Source organism: Dendrobium catenatum, unplaced genomic scaffold (genome assembly GCF_001605985.2).
Source record: "Dendrobium catenatum unplaced genomic scaffold, ASM160598v2 fragScaff_scaffold_670, whole genome shotgun sequence".
In the NCBI taxonomy this organism is placed as follows: Eukaryota; Viridiplantae; Streptophyta; class Magnoliopsida; order Asparagales; family Orchidaceae; genus Dendrobium; species Dendrobium catenatum.
The window spans coordinates 948,877-971,811 of record NW_021319132.1 but is presented as its reverse complement, the minus strand read 5'-3'; the positions used below and the strand labels follow the sequence as shown (position 1 = coordinate 971,811).

Sequence of the window (22,935 nt, the reverse complement as noted above, 5' to 3'; positions counted from 1 at the left end):
CCCCTCCCCCCCCGTGACACACATATATTTATTTTAAGAGCATAGAAAAATGTAGAATTGTTGTGTCCTGAAACAATTGTGATGATAGAGAGATCGGACTCATGTATTTTAAATCGATTAGGTGGTTAGCTGGCTCCCAAATCCAGGCTGGGGTAAGCTCAGATCTTGCACTGTAATAGTTAGGTTCGGATAACTATGGTCTAGTGTCCAAATTTAGATTTAGGATTAGGGACAAATCTTAAATTATAAGACCCCAACTTACCAAAATATAATTTCAATTTCTAATAAAACATTTAACTCAAATTAAATCTTCTTTTAATCCAAAATATAAAGCCCAACACTTATATTAAGTTGGGATACTTCCGGATGATTTCAGAATCTTAAAATGTCCCATACTTTTCTTCCATCGATTCTGTTAATAACTGTTCAATCTTGCTCTATTCCCTTTTGAAATTCTAAAATTCACTTCCTTTGATATCACTCTTAGAAAATTCTTAACAAAATTTTGCCACCATTTTAATCGAGAGTTTTTGTAGGGGACTCCGTCTCCCTATGATGTAATTAACTATTAAAACTTGCGCTCGTAGGAGATTTAGAACCCGCATTAATTTTCAAAATTGATTTTCAAAATTGATTTTTAAAATTCACTTGAAAATTTACTTCATAACGATCATTATTGTCATATGATTGCTAACGGATGATATTATCTTTTTTTCAAATAGACCTATCGTGTGCTAGCATCAATTTGAATATGAAATTAATGATCTTTTTCTCTTATTAAATCCCATTTTGACCTTCTCGGGATCATATGTGGTTCTCCTTTGAATCGGAGTATGATAACTAAGAGAAAATCTATAATTTTGGATTTGAACCTATTAGGAGATTTGATCTCCGTCTTTCGAGATGGTATATCATCCCTAATGATCTATTTGACTTCAGAGTTAAAATTCAAACTTAATTTCCCAAAAAAACAAAAAAAAAAATCTTCAAAACTTAAATTAGTATTCTTTAGAAAAATTTAATCAACGACGATCGCTATCGCCATGCCCAAACAATTACCAAATAGTGGTATCTTCTCCCTCAGGGGAGGTATATCATCTGTTTATAAAGTTTTTGGGCATGAGATCAACGATAGTCTACTTAGAATATCATAACTAGAAATTAGATCAAACTTCATTTTGACCTTTTGAGGTCAAATGTGGTTCTATCTCGGATCTAGTTATGATATTCAAGGTAGGATTTGTAATCTTAAATTTAAACCTCATTCTGGAGTTTTATTTCCACTTCATGAAGTAGTATGACTCTCCTAATGAGATGTTTGATCTTAAGATTCAAATTCAAGTCAACTTTAAATCTTCCCAAAGAAAACTAAGCTTTTCAAAACCTATTTTTAAAAAAAATTCCACCAACACTCGCAAGCCCATGTATACGAAGGGTAGTCCTCTATTGGCTCCAGTTTCGCATCAAGTTCCCAGGACTCTGCATATAGCCAACAGATAGCTGCCCTTTCTGCCGAGCTAGAGTAGGTTAGAAAAGCTCAAGTTGACTGGCAGTTGCAGATGCAGATGCAGTAGTAAATGCAACAATAACAGATGTAGCAACAGTTGCAGATGCAAAATAATCAATTATTGGATGAAATATGAAAAATGAGAGAGAAACTTAGTTAGAAGAATATAGTTTCTGAGGTAGAGGAGACTGAATCAAAGTAGTTATGTCAATTTTAAACTTTTGAATAATTGAATGTTTAATGATCAAACAGTTGATATGTTTAGATGTTTTTGATATTGTTTGATTATTGGAAAGATTGTGTTTATTTATATGTTTTTAATATTGTCTATATGTTGTGAATCATATGTTGATAGTATATGTTGTTTAGATTTTATCTGGAAATTTGTTTGCAGGTGTGGAAATCCATTTTGATTGTTGGAAGACATTTTTTTCTGTTTGCTACAGTTTTCCGATGAATTTTCTGTCGGTAAGCGCGCCGCCAGACGATACCACGACTTCTGATAGCTATTTTTGGCAAAATAATGCGTCGGTAATACCGGCAACATTTATGCCGGAGTTTCCGTTAAATCGATATTTGACAACAATTCTGGCGTAAGTTCCACCTCTTTTTTTGGCATACATTTGTGCCGGAAAAAGCGGCAGAACTTACGCCGGAAAAAGGGATTAAAAAACTGACATGTATGTCTTACATTCTGCCGGTATTGGGCCAGAAGTACCGCCGGAAATGTTTCCGCCAAAATTTTTGCATCGGAATGTTTTTTGCTACGCACGAATTACCGTCGTATGATTTTTCGCCAGAAATTTGTCGAAAAATTGAAATTTCTGACATTTTTTTCATTGTTACCGGCAGATATGGTCCACCGGTAATCACCTATTTTCCTGTAGTGTACCCCTTAAAAAGTTGGAGATTTTTAAAAGAAAGAGGGCTAAGAATCCTTTGATGGCACATTTTAATAACTTCATGTTTGCTGTTATTTCGTTCCACATAGAAATACCAAAAAAACCAGTAAGGGAATAGTATAAAAAACATGCTTTTTAGCTTTGATACTAAACCAACCCCTAAAAAAACCATAAATGTTAAGTTTGTTAAAACTAGTATTTATGTTCAAACTATTTTCTAAAGCCTTCTACACCTTAGTAGTAGTAGAGCCAGTGAAGAAAACATGGGAAATAGGTTTGACATGAAAACAACACCGATATTTAGAAACTAAACAAAAATCCTTCTCTTGCAACTTACTTGTCAACAGGCATATAGCATATATATATATATATATATAGAGAGAGAGAGAGAGAGAGAGAGAGAGAGAGAGAGATGACTTTGAGAAGATATATATAAGTAGATTATGACTTGGAGCAAAAACAAACTCACATCTGTCCGTCGAGGTTAAAAAAACAAAGATAGTTTACAGATTTCCTTTCTTCTCCACAAAACTACGGGACTTCTTGGCACCTTACAGACCATTGAATTGCTTAATATTATTACAAGCAAAGCCAATCCGATGGAGTATTTTGGTCAGTTTATAATTGAAATCTTGATGCCGATAGCAGTTTTTAATTTTATCAGAAATAAAAGTTTTGATTCCACAAAATTTAACTATAAATAAATTCAAAAGAAATTATGTACGTAGATAGCACTTATTCAACTTCTTCATGACGTTTTTAACAGAACAAACGGTACAAAAAATTTAAATAAATATTGGCCTAAATCGTCAGGACTGAGAAAGATGAACTGGAAAAATATATTTCTTAATCTTTTGGTTGAAGGAGACCTCAACAAAATGGTTCTATTTTATTTACTAATATGCCGTCCAACAGCAAAAGCTAATAGCTATATATTCTTCTTCAAAAACAGCCAAAGATCTATAAATATATAGCTAGAAGAAATAAAATAAAATAAAATAAAACAGAAGATAATGATTTAAATAGCAGAAAAATTTTGACAGAAAATTCAAAATGTAAGGCTGGATTGTGGACGTGATAAGAGGACTGAAATATGGATTTAAGCTCTCAGTCCAACGGAGAAGACAAATGAGACAATCAAATTTTTCAGAATCTCGTGAGCTGTGAAATCCTCTTCTGTAAGTTTTATAGAAAATAAAGCCACAATCCTCATCTGGATTGTGGCTTTATTTTTTAGGTTGTCTTTTGGTGGGCTCTCTATCTCTCTTATCTCAATGCAATAAATTATCTTCATTTGTAAGGGATATATCTATATAAAAAAGGCAAATAAATACAAAAATGGGGAAGAGAAATATTTAAAATTAGAGGGCATGCATTTATGAAGATAAAAATATATTTTCATTTTTATTTAAATGTCTTTTAGTATTAAGTATTTATCTTAAAATTATAAAAATTACATTTTTATTAAAATCATGTATTATGTAAACGATTTAATGAAAAAACCAATTTCTGAAGAAAATTATAATAATTATATTTTTAATCAAAGTTATGCCATATATTAAATGAATAATGTGTGGAAAATTCGCTGAATCTAATGGGATAGAAAGTGTTGCGGTCTTTCTGAGACGTCCAGTTTGACTATAAGTTTGCTGAAATCGGAGCTCAGATGGTGTTTGATTTAATTTTGGAAGCTTTCAACTCAATTTTGCTTTGAGATTTGTGTCTGATCAAGATAATTTTTGCTGATATATCAGAAAGTTTGCCTAAATTCATTAATTATAATTTTAATTTTATTAGTAATACTAATTTTTACATACTAGCAAAATTTTTTAAATATAATTAATAAGCTTTAAAAATTTTAGGCGACTAGCATTTTTTTTTAGAGGAAACCCACAATGGGGCCTACGCGTTGATATAATTCAAAATTACAAGTCCTTAAGGGGACCATCAGCTCACTAATGCTCGAAAGAGCTACAAAATTTAAAGAAAAATAAAAACCTAAGAGCCAATTATCCCCATCTATATCAATTACAAAACAGCCTAGATACAATCTAAGGCGACGCTGAAAAAGCATCCAAAATTGAAAGACCAAAAGATACTCATTCAGCCCAGTCTTTCTCCAAAAACCCAGCTTAAAAGCTGCAAAAATTCTGCAAAAATGCACAAAAAAAACCAAACAACTCTGCATAAGAAATAAAATTAGACTTTAGAACCTTACTAGAACAGCAGATATGCAGGAAGTCCCAAGCTTGACTAATGATGATCACTGTGGCAGAACAATTCACTCCAAACCAGTTAGTAATAATACAAAAACTGCTTAACAAAATCTTATGCCAAACCTGATGCCACATAGAAGAAACACCAACAACCTGAGTACCGAGAACCTTGAAGTAAGGCTTCCAGAAATTAATCCACCACCAAAAATAAGACCGCCCAGCTGACCGTAAAACAGATATAAAAACAGAACAAAAACCCGGCAACCAACACATAATAACTCCATCACCACCATACCCACTTAACAGATAATCCAACATAAGAAGGGAAAAACAAAACAGCCAAAAGAAAAAGAAAAGCAGCATATATAAACAAAAAAACCCACCTCAACCCAACCTGATGTAAGGCATACCAATTTTGTCAAGCTTTATCAAGCCCGTTAATAGACGCAACAGATTATCATTCCCAAACTCCATGTCATTTTCCAAGTTACAGCCAAACTTGGCTAACCAATCAGCACACGCATTACCTTCGCTCAAAATATGATTAATAGAACAATTAAGATTGGAAATAGCCATATGAATCCTTCTGATAAGATAGAAAAACTGAGGATAGAAAACATTATCATTCTTAATAATCTGAATTAATAACATAGCGTCCACCTCGATTTGAACATTAACAAAACCCCTTCTTTGACAAATCTCTAGACCCTTAGCAAGCCCCATAAGCTCAGCAAAAATGACTTTACATGGATATAAAGGCCCCGCAAAAGCCATAATCACATTGCCAGAACTATCACGAATAATTCCCCCCCCCCCACTCCCAATACCCGCATTAGAGGCACCCACCGAAATGAAAATGTAATCATGCATAACATAAAAATGTTTTTAAAATTCAAATCATAGGAAAATCCAAATTATATTATATTATTTAAATTAAATTAAATATTTTTATTTTATGAGAAAGAAATCATGATGAAGTCAGTTATCTTAAATTCTCTTGATAATAAATTAAGTATTTTTACCAATATAAAAGCTAATATAAAAAAGATTACTAGTAACCATACATAATTTGTAAGGCATATGTATAGAATATTTGTATAATTCTAATGTTTTCTTAAAATTCATTTATCATGAATTAATGAAATTATAATTTCAAAGCATGATCATGATAAAATTATAAACCATAAATTTAATTTTAGCATGAGTAAAAAATAAACAATTCAAAATATTAAGAATGAGAAAATAGACAATTTTATCTAAAATATGATTTCATAAACATTATCACATTTTATCTTTAGCAAAAATTTTAGAGCAAAATTTGTACATTTTAAGAATAATTAATTACATCACTAATAAGACTAGTTTAATCATGCATAAAAAATTAAACTAATCTAGGACCAAAGAAAATAGTGAAGGAAGAGGATTAATAATACTAAAAATATTGCCTCATATCATACCTTTCATACATTTGGTTTGTAGCACCACTTTAGATTGGATCTTTTAACATTGTGTGCTCTCTCTAACCTACAATAATCATACATCAACGAGTTCTCCCTTAAGTTTTACCACTAGCATTAAGGGTCTGTTTGGAACAACCGCAGCTTTTATATATAAAGATGGTTGTAAAATTAATGTTATGAAAGCAATTTTTTAGAAGTTGTTGTAAAAAATAGCTTTTTAGCACATAAATTTCTAAAAAAACTATGAAAAAACATTAGCCAAATGAAATTTTGGCTGCATCCTGAAAAAACAAAGTAAGAAGAAAGCTGTCCCAAACATACCATTTATCATTAAAAAAATGGGCATGTGTAATGGTGAACAATACAAACTAATGCCCTTTTGACTCCACATTTGTGATCATGCAACATTTGAGCTTACATCTAGCAACATCATTTTCTATTGATAAAATTTTGTCAGAGAGATTTTCAATTTTTATTGATTTTCAATAATTTTATTTTTCAAATCATTTACTATTCTTCATAAAGAAGTAGATTCTTCCATAGTAGAAAATATTTCTCTTTCAAATTTTCAAATAAGAAGAAAAACTCCTCAAAGCATCAAATTTGCATTGCTTAATTTTGACTTTCAGACATTTGTTGGGTGCTCGAAATTATATGAGTGGTGGTATCTTATTCTTCTCCTTCTTTCTTCATTTTATTCTTCTACAAAAATTAATTGAGGTCTTCTAATCAGTGTCCTTATTTTCTACCCTTGACTTTTTTTTCTTCTTCTTCTTCCTTTTCTTCTTTTCCTCTTTAGAAAATCTGATATTTTTCTTTTAGAGCTTCTTTCTCATTCTAATCGGAGACATGTGATTCATCTTGAAATTTCTCCTTAAAACCCTTTTCTTCCAGTTCTTTCATTCTCACTATGTTAGAATCACTTGGAAACAAACGAGTGAGAGCATTTAATATTTTTTTACTAAAATATCACTTTAAGAAGCAGTAAGTCATCCCAAGTGAAGCCTAAATGATTCAATCAAAATTACCAATATTTGATTAAAAATTTTCTAAGATAATATACCAAAATTTATAATGAATATATCTTAAAATAATGAAAAAATAATATTTCTTAAATAGCAGTATAAGGGAATTTGTATAAATTAATATGAAGAGTGTATAAATAATTTATTACATTCAAGTAAAATAAAGAACACTCATATTTTTATGCAATCTTATGCTTGGCACTAAACAAGTCTAGTTAAATTGTAGATTAATAATAAAGACAAGTGAGTGAATCAATTACTTAAAAGGTATGCAGCTCATCTTGACTTGTTACTTGTGAGCTTTAGCTTTCAATCAAGAGGTCTTGGGTTTGAATAATCTTGTATGTGATGTGTGTATGGGATTACTTAAATGTCCTAAAAAAAATACTAAGAAGGCCAATACGAATGGATGGAATAGGCATTTTCCCAAGTTAATTCATTTGAATATAGTTTCTCTATTATACTAATTAATTCTTATTTTCATAAATTTTTAAGTATATCAAACTAGCTCTTAAAACAATTTTGAATTATTTTTTGTCTAGATCTATATACTAGAAGTGTCTATATATATATATATATGATAAGAAGCTATCAATAAAGTCTAGATCTATTATTTAAAAGATTCATAATCTTTAAAATTATTTGATAAAATCTATATATTAGAAGTGCTATGAGGTTGTTAGACCTCAATGAGCTGTCCCTAAGGCTCATTAATACGAAAGTAATACTATCACTTGATGCGAAAGTTAGTACACTTATCAAAAGTTACAAAGATAGTGATGATAATCTAATCAATACCATAGAATATCAATTACAAATTTTCAACCAAGCAATAATAATAAAACATAAAATGTTGAAAAATAAACTATAGAAAATAAAATAAAAAAACAACACACGAGATTTATAGTAGTTTTGTTAAATCATGACCTACGTCTACTCCATGGAGCTGTCCCTAAGGCTCATTAATACAGAAGTAATACTATCACTTGATGCGAAAGTTAGTACACTTATCAAAAGTTACAAAGATGGTGATGATAATCTAATCAACACCATAGAATATCAATTACAGATTTTCAACCAAGTAATAATAATAAAACATAAAATGCTGAAAAATAAACTACATAAAATAAAATAAAAAAAACAACACACGAGATTTATAGTAGTTTTGTTAAATCATGACCTACGTCTACTCCATGGAGTCACCCACTCCGGGTATTGCACTATCACTATAGTGTCTCTCATTTAGCCCTCATAACTAGGCGGAGAAGCCCTTACAAACTCTCTTTCACCAATTCGGTGTGACAGAGGACCAAACGCACTCCTTTCACTGGCAGAAAACCTTGACTCCTTTTCACGCTCCTGGTGAGGTAGAGATCTGTACTCCTTTCACAGGTAGAGAACCTTGACTTCTTTTTACTCTCCTAGTGAGGCAGAGAACCTGGACTCCTTTTCACCCTCCTAATGAGGTAGAGAACCTTGAATCACTTTCACCTTCCTCGGTGCGATGAAATGGCTAGGTCCTTTGACATCAAAAAGATCTTCTTCTTCTCAAAACTTTCCTCAAGACAAACCTTGAATCCGATGGTACTAAGATGCAAGCTTGTTGGAGCAATCATGTTAAACTCCCATCCACACTCCCTTGAATCCCACAATGATCTTCTCCCTATCAAACTCTACATTTTTCTTTTTCCCTTTGAAGGCTCTCTTCAAGTTTTCTCCAAAAGAATGAAGACTCAATCCATGCCAAAGACACTTACAATGTCTTTGGAGAAAGCTTAAATAGAGGGCTTAAAAAATCCTAAGAAAATATTTCAACCATCAAAGATCGTACATTACAATCGCAGGATCGTCCAATACGATAAGCATAATTTGACCTATTAGTACCATACGACCACCAGTTAGTACAATACAAATAATTTGATTTGTCTATTCATACTATACGAACATCAATACGAACATTTCACTTTGTTTATTAGTAATGTACAATCATCAATACAAATAACTAATCATACACTATAATTAGTTCAACCGAAATATAGTTCGTCTAGGATGACTCATGAGACGATCAAATTTATCTCTATTGATCATACAGAACGATCTAGTTTGTACAGTAAGATCAAAATATCAAAATTAAGCAGATTTGATTGATTAATCACATGCTTAAATTAAACAATATTTTAAACACCGTATAATACAATCAGGTTCGCATAGTATGAATAAACTAACTTTTCAAATTCTTTGTTTTTTTTTTTGCCTAATTTAATGAACGGTGGGGTTTATAATTTTAATAGATCGTCCAATACAATGTGGTGTTCGTACTGTACGATTAGTTATATTTTTAAAAAATTTCAAAAAAAAATATTTTAATTAATTTCTATAATGATGAACAAAAAAATTAAAATATTTAAAATCATTTTTGCTCCCCTTATATGCATGTGCATGATCACCAGGCTAACATGCACTCTTACGGACTTGACTCAAGAAATTAAAAATAAATAAATGAAAATTACATACTTTTTTAGCATAACCTATTCTACCCCATCTTGAGCTCTGAATCTTCAATTCAAACAACGGTACATATTGTATGAGAAATGTTAGTAAACACACAAATAAATATACACTACAAATACTAGAAAAAATAAATAGGTAATCAATAATATTAGTTATCATCAAAACATAAACTCAAGAGCCTGAGTTGCAACATATATATTCAATCAAATACAATGAATTCTAAAAATAACTTCGCTAAGTTATACTTATATATCATGGAGTCTTCATTTCTATAATTAAATATTCAACTTTGTTACACTTTAGAACATCTCGAAGTAAAAAATATTTCTAGTAAGCATAATAAAATCAAATCATCATCTTTATGGTTATTAATAATGATATGCCTTAAATAATAATAAGTTATTAGATGACACCAAATAAACTATTATCATCAAATTAAATGGTGTGATGCACTTTAATGTTTATAGTGTTCAAATTCAAGTAATAAGTTCTAGAAAATTTATATATTTTTTCTTGAAATGAAAATTTGATGATTACCTATATTATTTAACTATTTTGGATTACTTAGCTAGCTCTAGTATGTTCTATATTGTAGATGAGATAGTTGGGTTTAGGTTTTAATTCTTCGATTAGATTTTGGAGCATGAAATCCGACGTGTTAGTCTCTTTAAAAAAAGAACTAATAATATACTAGGTTTTTATTTTACTCACATGACGTCACATAATCAACAACTTTTTCTTGATATAATGCTATATTTTTGTTGCGTCCTGGAGTATTCGCGGCGGTAGAGAAGTATATAGTTTAACATCTTAGCATTGTACGAAGATCCAGCACACACAGAAAAAGAGAGGGTGTAGCATTCATAAGAGGCACAATAGTTTTTAAGTGGAAAACCCCTGAAAAGGGGGGAAAAACTACGGGGTCTGACCTAGTTTGAATGAATCCACTAGTATTTGTAGTCGATTACAAATGAGGCCCTTCCTTGGGAGAAGGCCTTGGATTGATGTAGCAAATGTACATCATATAGATTGCATTACACTGTAGGAGTTACATATACATGTTTGTTTGGCCTAAAGGACCGTAGTCGGCAGGAGACTAGGGTCTGAAAGACTATTGTCTGGTGATGTAGGTCGGACGGACCGTACTAGGCGACGAAGGAATGAAGGACCGTAGTCGGTAGGAGACTGGGTTAGAAAGAACGTTATCTGGTGATGGAGGTCGGATGGACCATAGTAGGCGACAGAGGTCGGGAGAACCGTAGTCGGCAGGAGACCGGGGTCTGAAAGACCGTTGTATGTTGATGGAGGTCGAAAGGACCATAATAGGCGACAGAGGTCAGAAGGACCGTAGTCGGCAGGAGACCGGGGTCTGAAAGACCGTTGTATGTTGATGGAGGTCGAAAGGACCATAATAGGCGACAGAGGTCAGAAGGACCGTAGTCGGTAGGAGACTGGGGTCTGAAAGACCGTTGTATGTTGATGGAGGTCGAAAGGACCATAATAGGCGACAGAGGTCAGAAGGACCGTAGTCGGCAGGAGATCGGGGTCAGAAAGACCGTTGTAGTGAGGCAGTACTCTGGTAGAACTCTGGGCGTCAGGTAGTGGCCCAGTAGAAGTCCAGGCCTCAGATGGTGCTCTGGCAAAGCAACGGCGTCAGGCGGTAGTCCGACGGAGGAGAGGGCCTCAAGGTGAAGGTGAAGGCCTTTGTCGAAGGTGAGGGCCTCAGGTGAGGGTGAGGGCCTCTGAAGAAGGTGAGGGCCTCAGGTGAAGGTGATGTCCTCGGGCGGTGGTCCGGCGAAGCTCTGTTGGTAGTCCGGCGAGGCTCCGGCGGTAGTCCGGCGAAGTTCCGGCGGTGGTCCGAAAGTCCCGTCGGTGGTCGAGGAGGAGCTTATTCCTTCTCTTCTTGCTTGGACCCCCCATTTGTGCAGAATGAGGACTCTATTTATAGATTTTTTGGAGTGGCATGGCCCGTAAATAGACGTGAGATCAGGGACAAATAGGAATGGACAACCGATGTTGAATCCTACGATCGTGCACCGTTCGTTGGACATTCAAAAACCTTAGAGATTTCAGAATTCGGTGATCTTGGGTTCGTTGGATTCGTCTCATCGAGCCGTTCGATTCGAGTATAAGCTCGTCAAAATCGGATCCGTTTGGTAACTCAAATAGTGGTTTGAACCTTCCAACAGCGCTTCAGATCCATGATTTGGACCCATTTGGGCTTGGATTTGGTCGAACTTGGTGTCGTTGGGTTCGTATTTCCGAGACGCTTAGTTTGACTATAAGCTCGCTGGGTGAGGCAAAGAACCTGGACTCCTTTTCACCCTCCTGATGAGTTAGAGAATCTTGAATCACTTTCACCTTCTCCGGTGCGATAGAATAGCTGGGTCTTTTGACACCAAAAATATCTTCTTCTTCCCAAAGCTTTTCTCAAAATAAACCTTGAATCTAATGATACTAAGATGCAAGTTTGCCGGAGCAACCATGTGAAACCCCCATCCACACTCCCTTGAACCCCACAATGATCTTCTCCCTCTTAAACTCCACTCTTTTCTTTCTCCCTTTCAAGGCTCTCTCTTTAAGTTTTCCACAAAAGAATGAAGACTCAATCCATGCCAAAGACACTTACAATATCTTTGGAGAAAGCTTAAATAGAGGGCTTAAAAAATCCTAAAAAATTATTTCAGACATCAAAGATCGTACATTACAATCATAGGATCGTCCAGTACGATAAGCATAATTTAACCTATTAGTATACACTATACGACCACCAGTTAGTACAATACAAATAATTTGATTTGTCTATTCGTACTATACGAACATTTCACTTTATTTATTAGTAATGTACAATCATCAATAAAAACAACTAATCATACAGTATAATTAGTTCAACCGAAATATAGTTCATCCATGGCGATTCATGGGATGATCAAATTCATCTCTATTGATCATACAGAATGATTCAGTTTGATCAAAGTATTAAAATTAAACAGATTCGATTGATTAATCACATGATTAAATTAGGCAATATTTTAAACACTATATAATACAATTAGGTTCGCATAGTACGAATAAATTAAACTAACTTTTCAAATTCAATTTTTTGCCTAATTTAATGAACAGTGTGGTTTCTAATTTTAATAGATCATCCAATACAATGTGGTGTTCGTAGGTGTTCGTACTGTACGATTAGTTATATTTCAAAAAAAAATAAAAAATAAATAAATAAATAATTTTAATTAATTTTCTAATACCATATCATATATATAATACGATCCATATCATATAGTACGATGAACAAAAAAAATTAAAGTATTTAAAATCATTTTTGCTCCCCTTGTATGCATGTGCATTGTCACCAGGCTAACATACACTCTTACGGACTTGACTCAAGAAATTAAAAATAAATAAATAAAAATTACATACTTTTTTAGCATAACCTATTCTACCCCATCTTGAGCTCTGAATCTTCAATTCAAATAACAGTGCATGTTGTATGAGAAATGTTAGTTAACACACAAACAAATATATACTACAAATACTAGAAGAAATAAATAAGTAATCAATAATATTAGTTATCATCAAAACATAAACTCAAGAGCCTGAGTTGCAACATATATATTCAATCAAATACAATGAATTCTAAAAATAACTTCGCTAAGTTATACTTATATATCATGGAGTCTTCATTTATATAATTAAATATTCAACTTTGTTACACTTTAGAATATCTCGAAGTAAAAAATCTTTCTAGTAAGCGTAATAAAATCAACTAATCATCTTTATGGTTATTAATAATGATAAGCCTTAAATAATAATAAGTTATTAGATGACACCAAATAAACTATTATCATCAAATTAAATAGTGAGATGAACTTTAATGTTTATAGTGTTCAAATTCAAGTAATAAGTTCTAGAAAATTTTATTTGATGCATATTCAAGTTTAAAACACACTTATATTGTTCTTTTGAAAATACAAACCAATAAATTTAAGCAATCCCTCTATTTATGTTTCCTAGAATTAAAGCTATTTTATATCATTTTATAGATGTTATTTAAATCTTTTATTTATATACTGCAAATATGAGCATTGACTTCAGTAATAAAATTTTGGGGCAAGCCTACAGAGCATGTGAATTCTCACTCCGTGTGATTTATGAAATTTCAAGAAAAGGGAAAGGTCTAAGTGAGTAGAGGTTGATAAGGGTAGGGCCTTTGGGAGCTAGCTCAACAAGGATATTTTGTTAGTTCGGTTTTATATTTTGATGTAGAATAAATTTATACTAGATTAATTACTTATATATTTTTTCTTGAAATGAAATTTTGATGATTACCTATATTATTTAACTATTTTGGATTACTTAGCTAGCTCTAGTATGTTCTATATTGTAGATGAGATAGTTGGGTTTAAGTTTTAATTCTTCGATTAGATTTGGAGCATGACATCCGACGTGTTAGTCTCTTAAAAAAAAAAAAAACTAATAATAAACTATGTTTTTATTTTACTAACATGAGGTAACATAATCAACAACTTTTTCTTGATATAACGCTATATTTTATTTTGGGAAATCGTTGAGATATGTATGTTAAGTATATTGGTTTAATGTGGAGTGAAGTATTTATTAAAGAAAAGTTGAGTTATTTCCCATCATGCATCCCTAGATCTTGTTCTCAAAGAGTAATATTGTCAAATCTTTGCCTTTTGTTTTAGGTGTTGTTTGGTTTGAAGTAAATGAGTGTAAAATATTTCAAATATAGAGAGGTTTTGAAAATATAACTGTTTGGTTTGAAGTAAAAAAATAGAAATAAACTTTTAAAATATTTGGAGTTCACCATCAAGTTTACTTTTGAAGTATTTAAAAACCATTAAATTAGATAGATTTTCAAATACACTTTAGAGGTTCTCTGTCCTGCCGACCACCACCCTCTGTTGCCAACAATTAGGTTAGACAGATTTTCAAATACACTTTAGGTTCTCTGTCACACCGATATCGCTAATCGCCACCGCCGCCTTCACAGCTGCTCGCCGCTGGTTTCCACTACTGCTGGCCACCACTCACCACTTACTACTTGTCATTGGTCATCACCATTGCTACTATTGTTCATCTTTGTTACTGCATGTTGCTCATCTCTAGCTAGTGTCACTCATCATCTGGCGCCACAACCGCTTACTAGCCACTGGCCACAATTATTATACGAGTTTACACTGCCTTCTTTTAGTTCAACTCAAATAAAAATTAATCATATTCATCTATTTACACTCATTCTATTTCACTCCGCTTTCCTTTTTCATCCAACTAAATAACCCCTTATAAAAAAAAAATAATTTTAACTTACTATTACATTGATGTGATTATGAAAAATGGTTACTACCTCTTCAAATTTCCTAACAAGCTTAAATAAAATTTCAGTATCTTGACCAAACTGTGGGAAGCAGAGAGTAAATTCTCCATTGCTCAACAAATCTATCAATTGAGAGTAAAAATATTGAATCCTTCTCTGTGCCTCTGAAAGATTCAAAATCAATGGTGTAACGTTAGCCTTTTCCTCTTCTAGAGAGCTTCGAGTCAACATAGGATCTAAGCGATAGACCCGTTCAAATGTTCTCGAGTATCGCGCCTTCGTTTACTTTAATTGACTTTACCAATTTTAACCCTAAAATTCGCTCTATTTGCCGGATTACCACTCGCTGCGGTCCGGTCCGGTCCGGTCCGGCTTTCCAAACAAAGAGCAGTTGCGAACCCGGCTTAAGATTCACTTGAAATTATTCTAACGGATCTCAAGTCGGAAGGGAACTGATTAGCCATCGGTGGATTCCATTCGTCTTATATTTGTCTCATTTATTGTAAGTTTGATTTATATTAAAATTTGTTTTTTTTAGAACGGGCATTCATCCATTGTCACCCCCGAAAAGGTGCTTGATGGCATGACTAATCCTCGGCTGACCTATAAGATGCACCCACTCTAGGGGTGTCAATATTGGACACGACATGAAAATTTCGGGTTCGGTTTGACCCGAACCCGAACATGATCGGGTTCAGGTTAGAGTTTCCGATCCGTTTAAAAAATCGGGTCGATGTCGGGTTGACTCGAAAAATCAGAAATGACCATGATTGATCCGCTGACCGAGCTGCTTGTGGTCAATCACGCATCACCCCTGCTTGCCAACGTCAGGCTGCACGCCACGTGACAGCACCTTCCCGCCCCTGCCCCGCTTGCCCGAATCGCCTTGTGTTGCAGTTGTCGCCTGCATGCATGTGTGTCTTGAGCTTTGCGTGACCGGCTTCGGCTGACTGCATCCAGGCCTGCGTGCGGGCGAGCCCAGCTTGCCGCGTCCAGGCCAGCGCCCGCGTTCCCTCATCCAGGGACCTCCAAGTCCGACTGTCCGACCACCCATGTCCGGTACCCGCTTTCGGGTTTTGGTTCGGGTTGACCCGAACAGTGTCGGGTCAATTTCGGGTTCGACCCAAACCAGACTCGTGACCCAAAATTAACACCCTAACCCACCCCAGAAACCTCTATGCACGCACTTGTTTGGGCATTACTTAAGATGCACTGCTGCTTGAGGGGAATCGAGCATGGGTTGGGGGGTTCCCAACCGTACTCGCCCTCCAACCAAGCTAAGTTACAGTGGATTATTTTTGTAATATTTGATAATTTCACTTTCATGATATTTTGACTAAAAATAGTCATTCTATATTAAATATTCTTTATGAATGCGCAGTGTAGTTATAACGTTAGATGACCGTTGGTTTGCTATTAATGCGTTTAGCTTTCATCGGACGGGCATTTGCTATCCCAAATTTGCCAACAATGCAAAGAGTTTGCGTGAGGAATCTATAATTTATCTCTAATAATTTATTTTAATCACTAATAGAATAAAAATATATTTCAATCTATTAACTATTTAAAACTCAATTAAAGAAAAAATAATCACATTATATTGTACTATAAATTGTTAGTCTGTAATTAAAGATTTTAATTTTTTTATGTAAGTAAAAAATATACATTAAAAAAAAAGAAGATAGAGAAAAATAAAAAAATAAATTCGAGCTAAATAATTATTAAGTTATTTAAAAATATATATTTTAAATTAAAAATTATTATTTATAACAGTTATATAAAAACATGATTAATTTTTTAGTTAATTTAATTAAAAAATATTTAATACTTGTCGAGTTCGTTTCCAGCAAATAGGTAAGTTTTATTATTCAGTGAGTCGTTGAAATAAACAGTACCATCAACGCGGCCGGCGTCTCCTTGCCGCTTCCACCTTAACAAATTGACTTTCATGTACTCATATGTTCCCCATAATTACAGTCGTGCCATCCACAGATTCCCTGAAAAGGGAGGGAGGGGGAGGGAGAAGAAAACCGTCCTTTGCAGCGGCGATGATGTTTCTGGGCTCTGTGGAAACCGCCGAGTAACCATCTGGACAAAACGTTGCAAGCTACTGAAATGGCGGAGAAAGTCTCTGGAACTTCTGAAGCTCTGACGTACTAACCCTAAGCTTTACTCCCCCATCAAGTTTCCTTATGCGTTCTCGAGGCTTCACCCACGTTTCTTCCTTTATTACACGAACGCTGTTGAGTACAGAGTACCTACATTGTTCGCTTCCACGGCAGTCCATTCTCGTTCAGAGGAATCGGTGTTTGTTGTGGGAAGCTTAGTTCGTGTAACGACCGGCTTTGGATTGTGTTGTGATTTTTTGGGGTGTTTAGGGATGGCGGATAATCCGAAGCTTATGTTCATTGTGGTGGTGGACGAAAGTGAGAAGAAGGGGGATGGAAAAGAAGGAGGTTTCAAATATACAAGACCTGTGTTGCAGAGTACTCTGCAGCTTATGGGTTGCAAAGCTCGGCACTCCTTCAAGGTTGATCCTTATTTATCTTTCTTTTGTAATCTCATTCTGTTGTTTATTTGAATGGTTTTTATTGCATGCTCTGTATTTTCTGTATTCTTTTGCGCGGTGGCAATAAGTTTTGTTTTGTCTTGTTTTTTTTTTCATCTATTTCCACCGACTTGAGCGTGGAATTTTGTGTAAATTGCCATGCTGTTTTACTTCTTTTAGCTTTTTTGAATTTAGAATTTCTGTTAGTGTATCACTATGGTTTTTGAATTGATTTTATTTCTGTTCAGGATTATATGTATTTTTTTGGGTTTTGATAATATGTTTTTTTTTTAAATTAACTGTGTTCCTGTTTATATGAATATGGAATTTCATGTGAATTTGTAAGCCTTTTTTTATATCTTTTTAATAGATTTTTTGAACCCGATCTTTTAGCTTGTGAACAATGTAGAGCTGAGTTTGAGATTTCAAATTTGAATCACAGAAACATTGAGGAATGGCTCTGTTTTTACTTTGCAATTTATGGATCCACATGCACTTGCTTTTTTGACTCTCTGATCTTCTTATCTGCGCCCTTATATTCAATACCTGACTAAAAGTTCACATTTTGGTATGTACTTATTGTTTTTGTGCTGCTTGCACGCCAATCAACCAGTTCATGTAAAATAGGGGCATTTCAAACACCCTGCTCACCTCCTGAAGCCCTGTACCACTACGAGAAAGTATTTGGTGCGGAGTTCGAACGTATCAGACTCCAATTAAATGTTGACACGTAGATATTCAATTGGATTTATTTTTTTTTACTTTATATATTTAATGTGTCCGCGGAACTTTAGCCAAGCACATCAAAAGCGCAGGTAAAGCGCAGTCAAAGCGCAATAAAAAAGCGCAACAAAAGAGCAATTAAAAGCACAACAAAAGTGCAACTAAAGCACATGTAAAGAAAAAGTAAAGCGCACAAAAAAAGGTGCAACCAAAGTGTACTCCACATGTCAAAATTTAAGTGGATGTCCGGACATATCTTTATGTCTGGACGTAGCACCTAATAATTTCTCGTACAACTACACCTCTCGTCAAAAAAAAATAAAATTGAAGCATTATTTGGAAAATCATCCCAACATTCCATGAAAATTTAACTTTTTGCACCAAAAGCTTCAGTAAAAATTCTTACATATCAGATAAGTAATCTAAATCTTCCCATCTGCCTATCTTTCTTCCACTATATAACTCTATGATTTTGGTTGCTTGAACTAAATTGAATGCATTTATATTTGTCAGATTAGCAGAAGGGTTTTTGATGTGATGCGAAATAATCGTTCCAATGACGGTTTCACTACTTTTGGGGCTAATATATCATTATCAGATATGCCAGAAATTAGATCTGATAAAGAAAGCAGTCATGAGGTGCTAGACCATAACTCCATTGAAGAGAATGTTGATAAAATAAGTTCAAGACAGTTTGAACTCTACAAAAGACATTCAACTGTTATCGTCACAAGACCAACTTTCTTGAACGTTGTTTGTGATGCACTTTCTGTGTACAAGTATGTGGGTCCCAATCAAATGGCTGATCTGCTTCTGGCATGCAGGTAAAAAATCCTACTATGGAATGTCTCATAATAACCAAGCTGTATTTTATTAACCAACTTTAATAGCTAAATTAATTAAAGGACTGTTGAAATAACATACTTAGGCTTCGTTTAGGACGATTTTCTTATTGCTTCTTAAATCAGTATTTTAGTATAAAAATTTAAATTTTTGTACTAAAAAGCAGCTTTAAGCAGTAAGAAAGCCGTTCCAAACGAAACCTTAATTTAGAACAAATGTTTTACCTCACTTTATTAACTGTATGACATGATGTGCTTCTCCTTCGATGAACTTTTTTTTTTTTGTTTCTTTTTCATGGAGGGCTTATCTATTATATTTTTACTAAATATTTTGTGACCCCAAATAAGAAAACACTTGTGCATCTTTCTCTTGAATTGCCATCTTCTTAGGACATATCCCGTGGATATGTACACTTCATGGTGATTGTAGAAGGCTAGTTTCTTCAAATTCTATGAGTACATTGGTTTCCAACGACTGAGTATTCAATTGATGTTGCAAGTGTGTTAGTTTTTTTGATTGACATTGCAATTTTTTTTGTTAATCTAGTTGGGCCACCTATCATTGTCTGAAAGATATTTATGTCCGTATGTTGACATTAGGTGATGAAATTGTTTAGGTGAAGTAAACAAGATGATTTTTTAACAAGTAAATAATTTGTGGGCAAGGTTCCATGTATTTACAGGGAATTATTGATCTCATGTTTTTGGTTAATTGTTTTCCATTCGCATTTGTAGGATCAATTGTCATTGGTCCAGAGGACTACCTATTTTTTATGCTGCATCAAGGCTTCAATTATGATCTTATTTCAGAGAAAACTAATTGGCATTAAATAATATATTTTCTCATTTTGATTTCTCATTTGTGTACTCTGAGAAGCCTAGTGATATTGTATACATCATAAGATTCCTCTTTGATCCTTTTTCACATTATTTTGAACATGACTATTGCTGTGCTTTTAAAGTTCCTGACATATTTGAACCTTTTTAACTTGATCGCTTAATTCTTCCAGAATTCGGGAGAGAAAGGCATCAGTAACAATTCTTCTGTGTGGTACAAGTGGGTGTGGGAAGTCTACACTATCAGCATTGCTGGTAAATATGTCCTAATCTGTTAGGAAAAGAGTTATTCATGCATTGAATTTTATGGCGATAGTTTGCTTTCATTTTATAATCGAAGATGCAGTTATTATTTGGGTATCATTTTTTTATTTTAGTTGACTGCTTTAGGTCCATCTCAAATCAGTCTTGAATGCATGATGGCCGTATAATTCTCTTTTTCCTTTTGTTTCTGTAATAGTTCCCCTCAAGCCTGCGTCATGAATGATTAAGCTTTGAACACTGGTCCTTACTAGTAATTTGCATACCTTTTACCCATATAAACTTTTCTTGCTATTCTATTTTCTAATCTATCTTCTACTTGTTTTTGTTTAATTCATATTCACCTGGATTCTATGGTGTGCTAAAAAAATATAGATGTTGCTATCATACTTATTGCATGGAATATGATGACTCTGGTATAGCTTAATCAAAAGAATAAATAAGATAAGCACAAAATATTATGAATTATGAGTATTTCTTTGGTTCCATGATATTTGTAGCTAATACTGTTTTTCTCTATATATCCATGCAGATTTAATATAGATGATAAGACTAAGAACATGATATGTACCATGTGTGAATGGCATAAACTCACTTTCCGAGAGGTTGAGAGAGGGAGCTCGTGTATTGAGGTTTGATAACAAGAGTGAGATTAGGAAAGTACCACGCTTGCTTACTTTATGAGGAGATAGAAGGAAGAGCAATAACACGGAAGGGGACCATGGATTTTAACAAGGATTTGGTCAAGAGACCTACGCCGCTTGGCTGAATGTTAGATTGACTTTAATTTGGCCCTTGAGTTGATGCAACTGATTCTATCATCCTCTGTCTACCAACATTTCTCTGAGATGATCCAACATTTGTCGTTGTTTCTTTTGATGGTCTTTGTCCAAGAGTAGGATAATTCTTAGCTATATTTTCAAGTTGATGACACTAGAAGCGAGTATTTATTCCAAAAAGACATTCACCCTTATGATATTTTTACATTTGTTGCAGTTATTCAAACTCCTCTAACTACCACTGCTACTGGGTTTTGCTTTCTTCTAATTAGACTTTCTAGATTGTGAGAATGATCTAGTTTGAGAATCTTGTGAAGCTCCAATACCTTCTACTTTTTTTTTTTCTTAATTTCACGCCTCCCTTGGGTATTTTGATTATCCATCAATTCTTGTAGCTCTCTCCAACAAAATAGAATAATCCTCAATCTTTAGAGGAACAAGATATTGTCTGATCGCATCCTTTAATCTAGATAAAATTCTATAATATTTTTATTTAACAATATGAACTAATTAAGATGCATATCTTGATAAAGTAGCAAATTTAATTTTATAGTGCATTACTAATCTGTCTCCTTGATCGCCTTGGAGAAAGAGGCACAAATGAATTTTTGTACAACTATGTAAATTCATCTCATTTGATTTGGATACTAGGTATCCCTCCAAACTTATTCTGATTCTGCCCCCTCCACCACCTTTGAACTAGCCATCGAGTGCAAATATTGCCAGTAAAACATTTCTTTCTTCTAGGCAGAACATGCCATCTAATATTTTTTCTATCCTTAATAATCAATTTTCTACCTCTATTGATCATTCTATTAGTTTTAAATATTTATCCGTTGAGATGCTTTTACTATTACTTTGTAATCACTGAGATTTCGAATCATGAATTAATTGAGTTATTGTTGTCATCATTTGAGTTAATACATCATAATTAATAGCAAAATTCTCTTCAGGATCATCCTAAGTCTTGAAATAAAGTAAAATATCTAATTAAAATTCTTAATAATATCTTATCAACTTTCTTAGATTTAATAATCAACCTATGACTCTTTCAATACGATTCATATCCTATTTGGCTCTGATACTATTTTATCATGATTTTGCGCGAAAGCTCAAAATTAATGAAGTGGGAGCAGACAGTCAGATGGATAATACAGTTCTTTGAAAAATATTAGCTACTCAGTCTACTAATATCCAAGATACAACTAAAGAGTCACTTAAACAAATATTCAATATAAACATTTCACAAATTAATTTTTACCTATTTCCATTTGATTTTCTTCTATAGACGAACTCTTATCTATCAGCTATTTAATCCACTGGAGAATTGCTTGACATTTTAAATTTAACAATTTGAGTTTTCATAATAAACTCAGTTAACAATTACAATTATAGAATAACAATTAAACTCATTTAACAATTACAATTATAGTATAACAATTAAACCTACATATAAGTAGTCATGTAGATATGTTTATATTGAAATAATAAGTAGAGGGTCTTATTTTCATTATGACATTTCCTCTTGTTCTAATAGTTCCATTATGCTTAAATTGCTTGCTAATAAGACCTCCTTTTACTTTGTTTTAAAGGGAGTGTCTAGTAGTTTTCTTTGCTTGTAATAATTTCCTTTTTTAATTTTAATGCTATATGCATTTTCTCAAAAAAAGTAAAAGTAAATAAAAAAAATGCATAGGGTGACCAGGAGCCAACAAGCCAAAAAAAGGAGAGCCCATGTAACTTCCAGCACTAGCCTCCCTCCAAAAGTCTAAGTAGATACAAACCATAGTATTTTGCTCATCCTATAAAACTAAGAACATTGGAAATAAGTGAAAGTTCGTTAGGGATGTTAGGTCCTATAGAACTAGCCCAAGACTAACCAAGATGAGGGGTGAATTGGTATTTTAAAAAATCTTTAAGCAAAGCACAAATATCACAAACTAAATCACCACAAAAATAAGTGCGGAAGAAAATAAATGC

At 33.5% G+C, this 22,935-nt stretch overlaps 1 protein-coding gene across 1 annotated transcript in view; it reads left to right on the top strand.

Moving 5' to 3' along the window:
• The first annotated feature begins 17,020 nt into the window (after positions 1–17,020).
• The window catches only part of LOC110098831 (P-loop NTPase domain-containing protein LPA1-like), an 18,588-nt gene continuing 12,673 nt past the window's right edge, over positions 17,021–22,935 (top strand). The window contains exons 1-3 of the mRNA XM_020825766.2: positions 17,021–17,495; positions 18,750–19,060; positions 20,089–20,170. Coding sequence (XP_020681425.1) covers positions 17,346–17,495; positions 18,750–19,060; positions 20,089–20,170 — 543 coding nt within the window. The 5' untranslated portion in view covers positions 17,021–17,345. The remainder of the gene's footprint in view (positions 17,496–18,749; positions 19,061–20,088; positions 20,171–22,935) is intronic.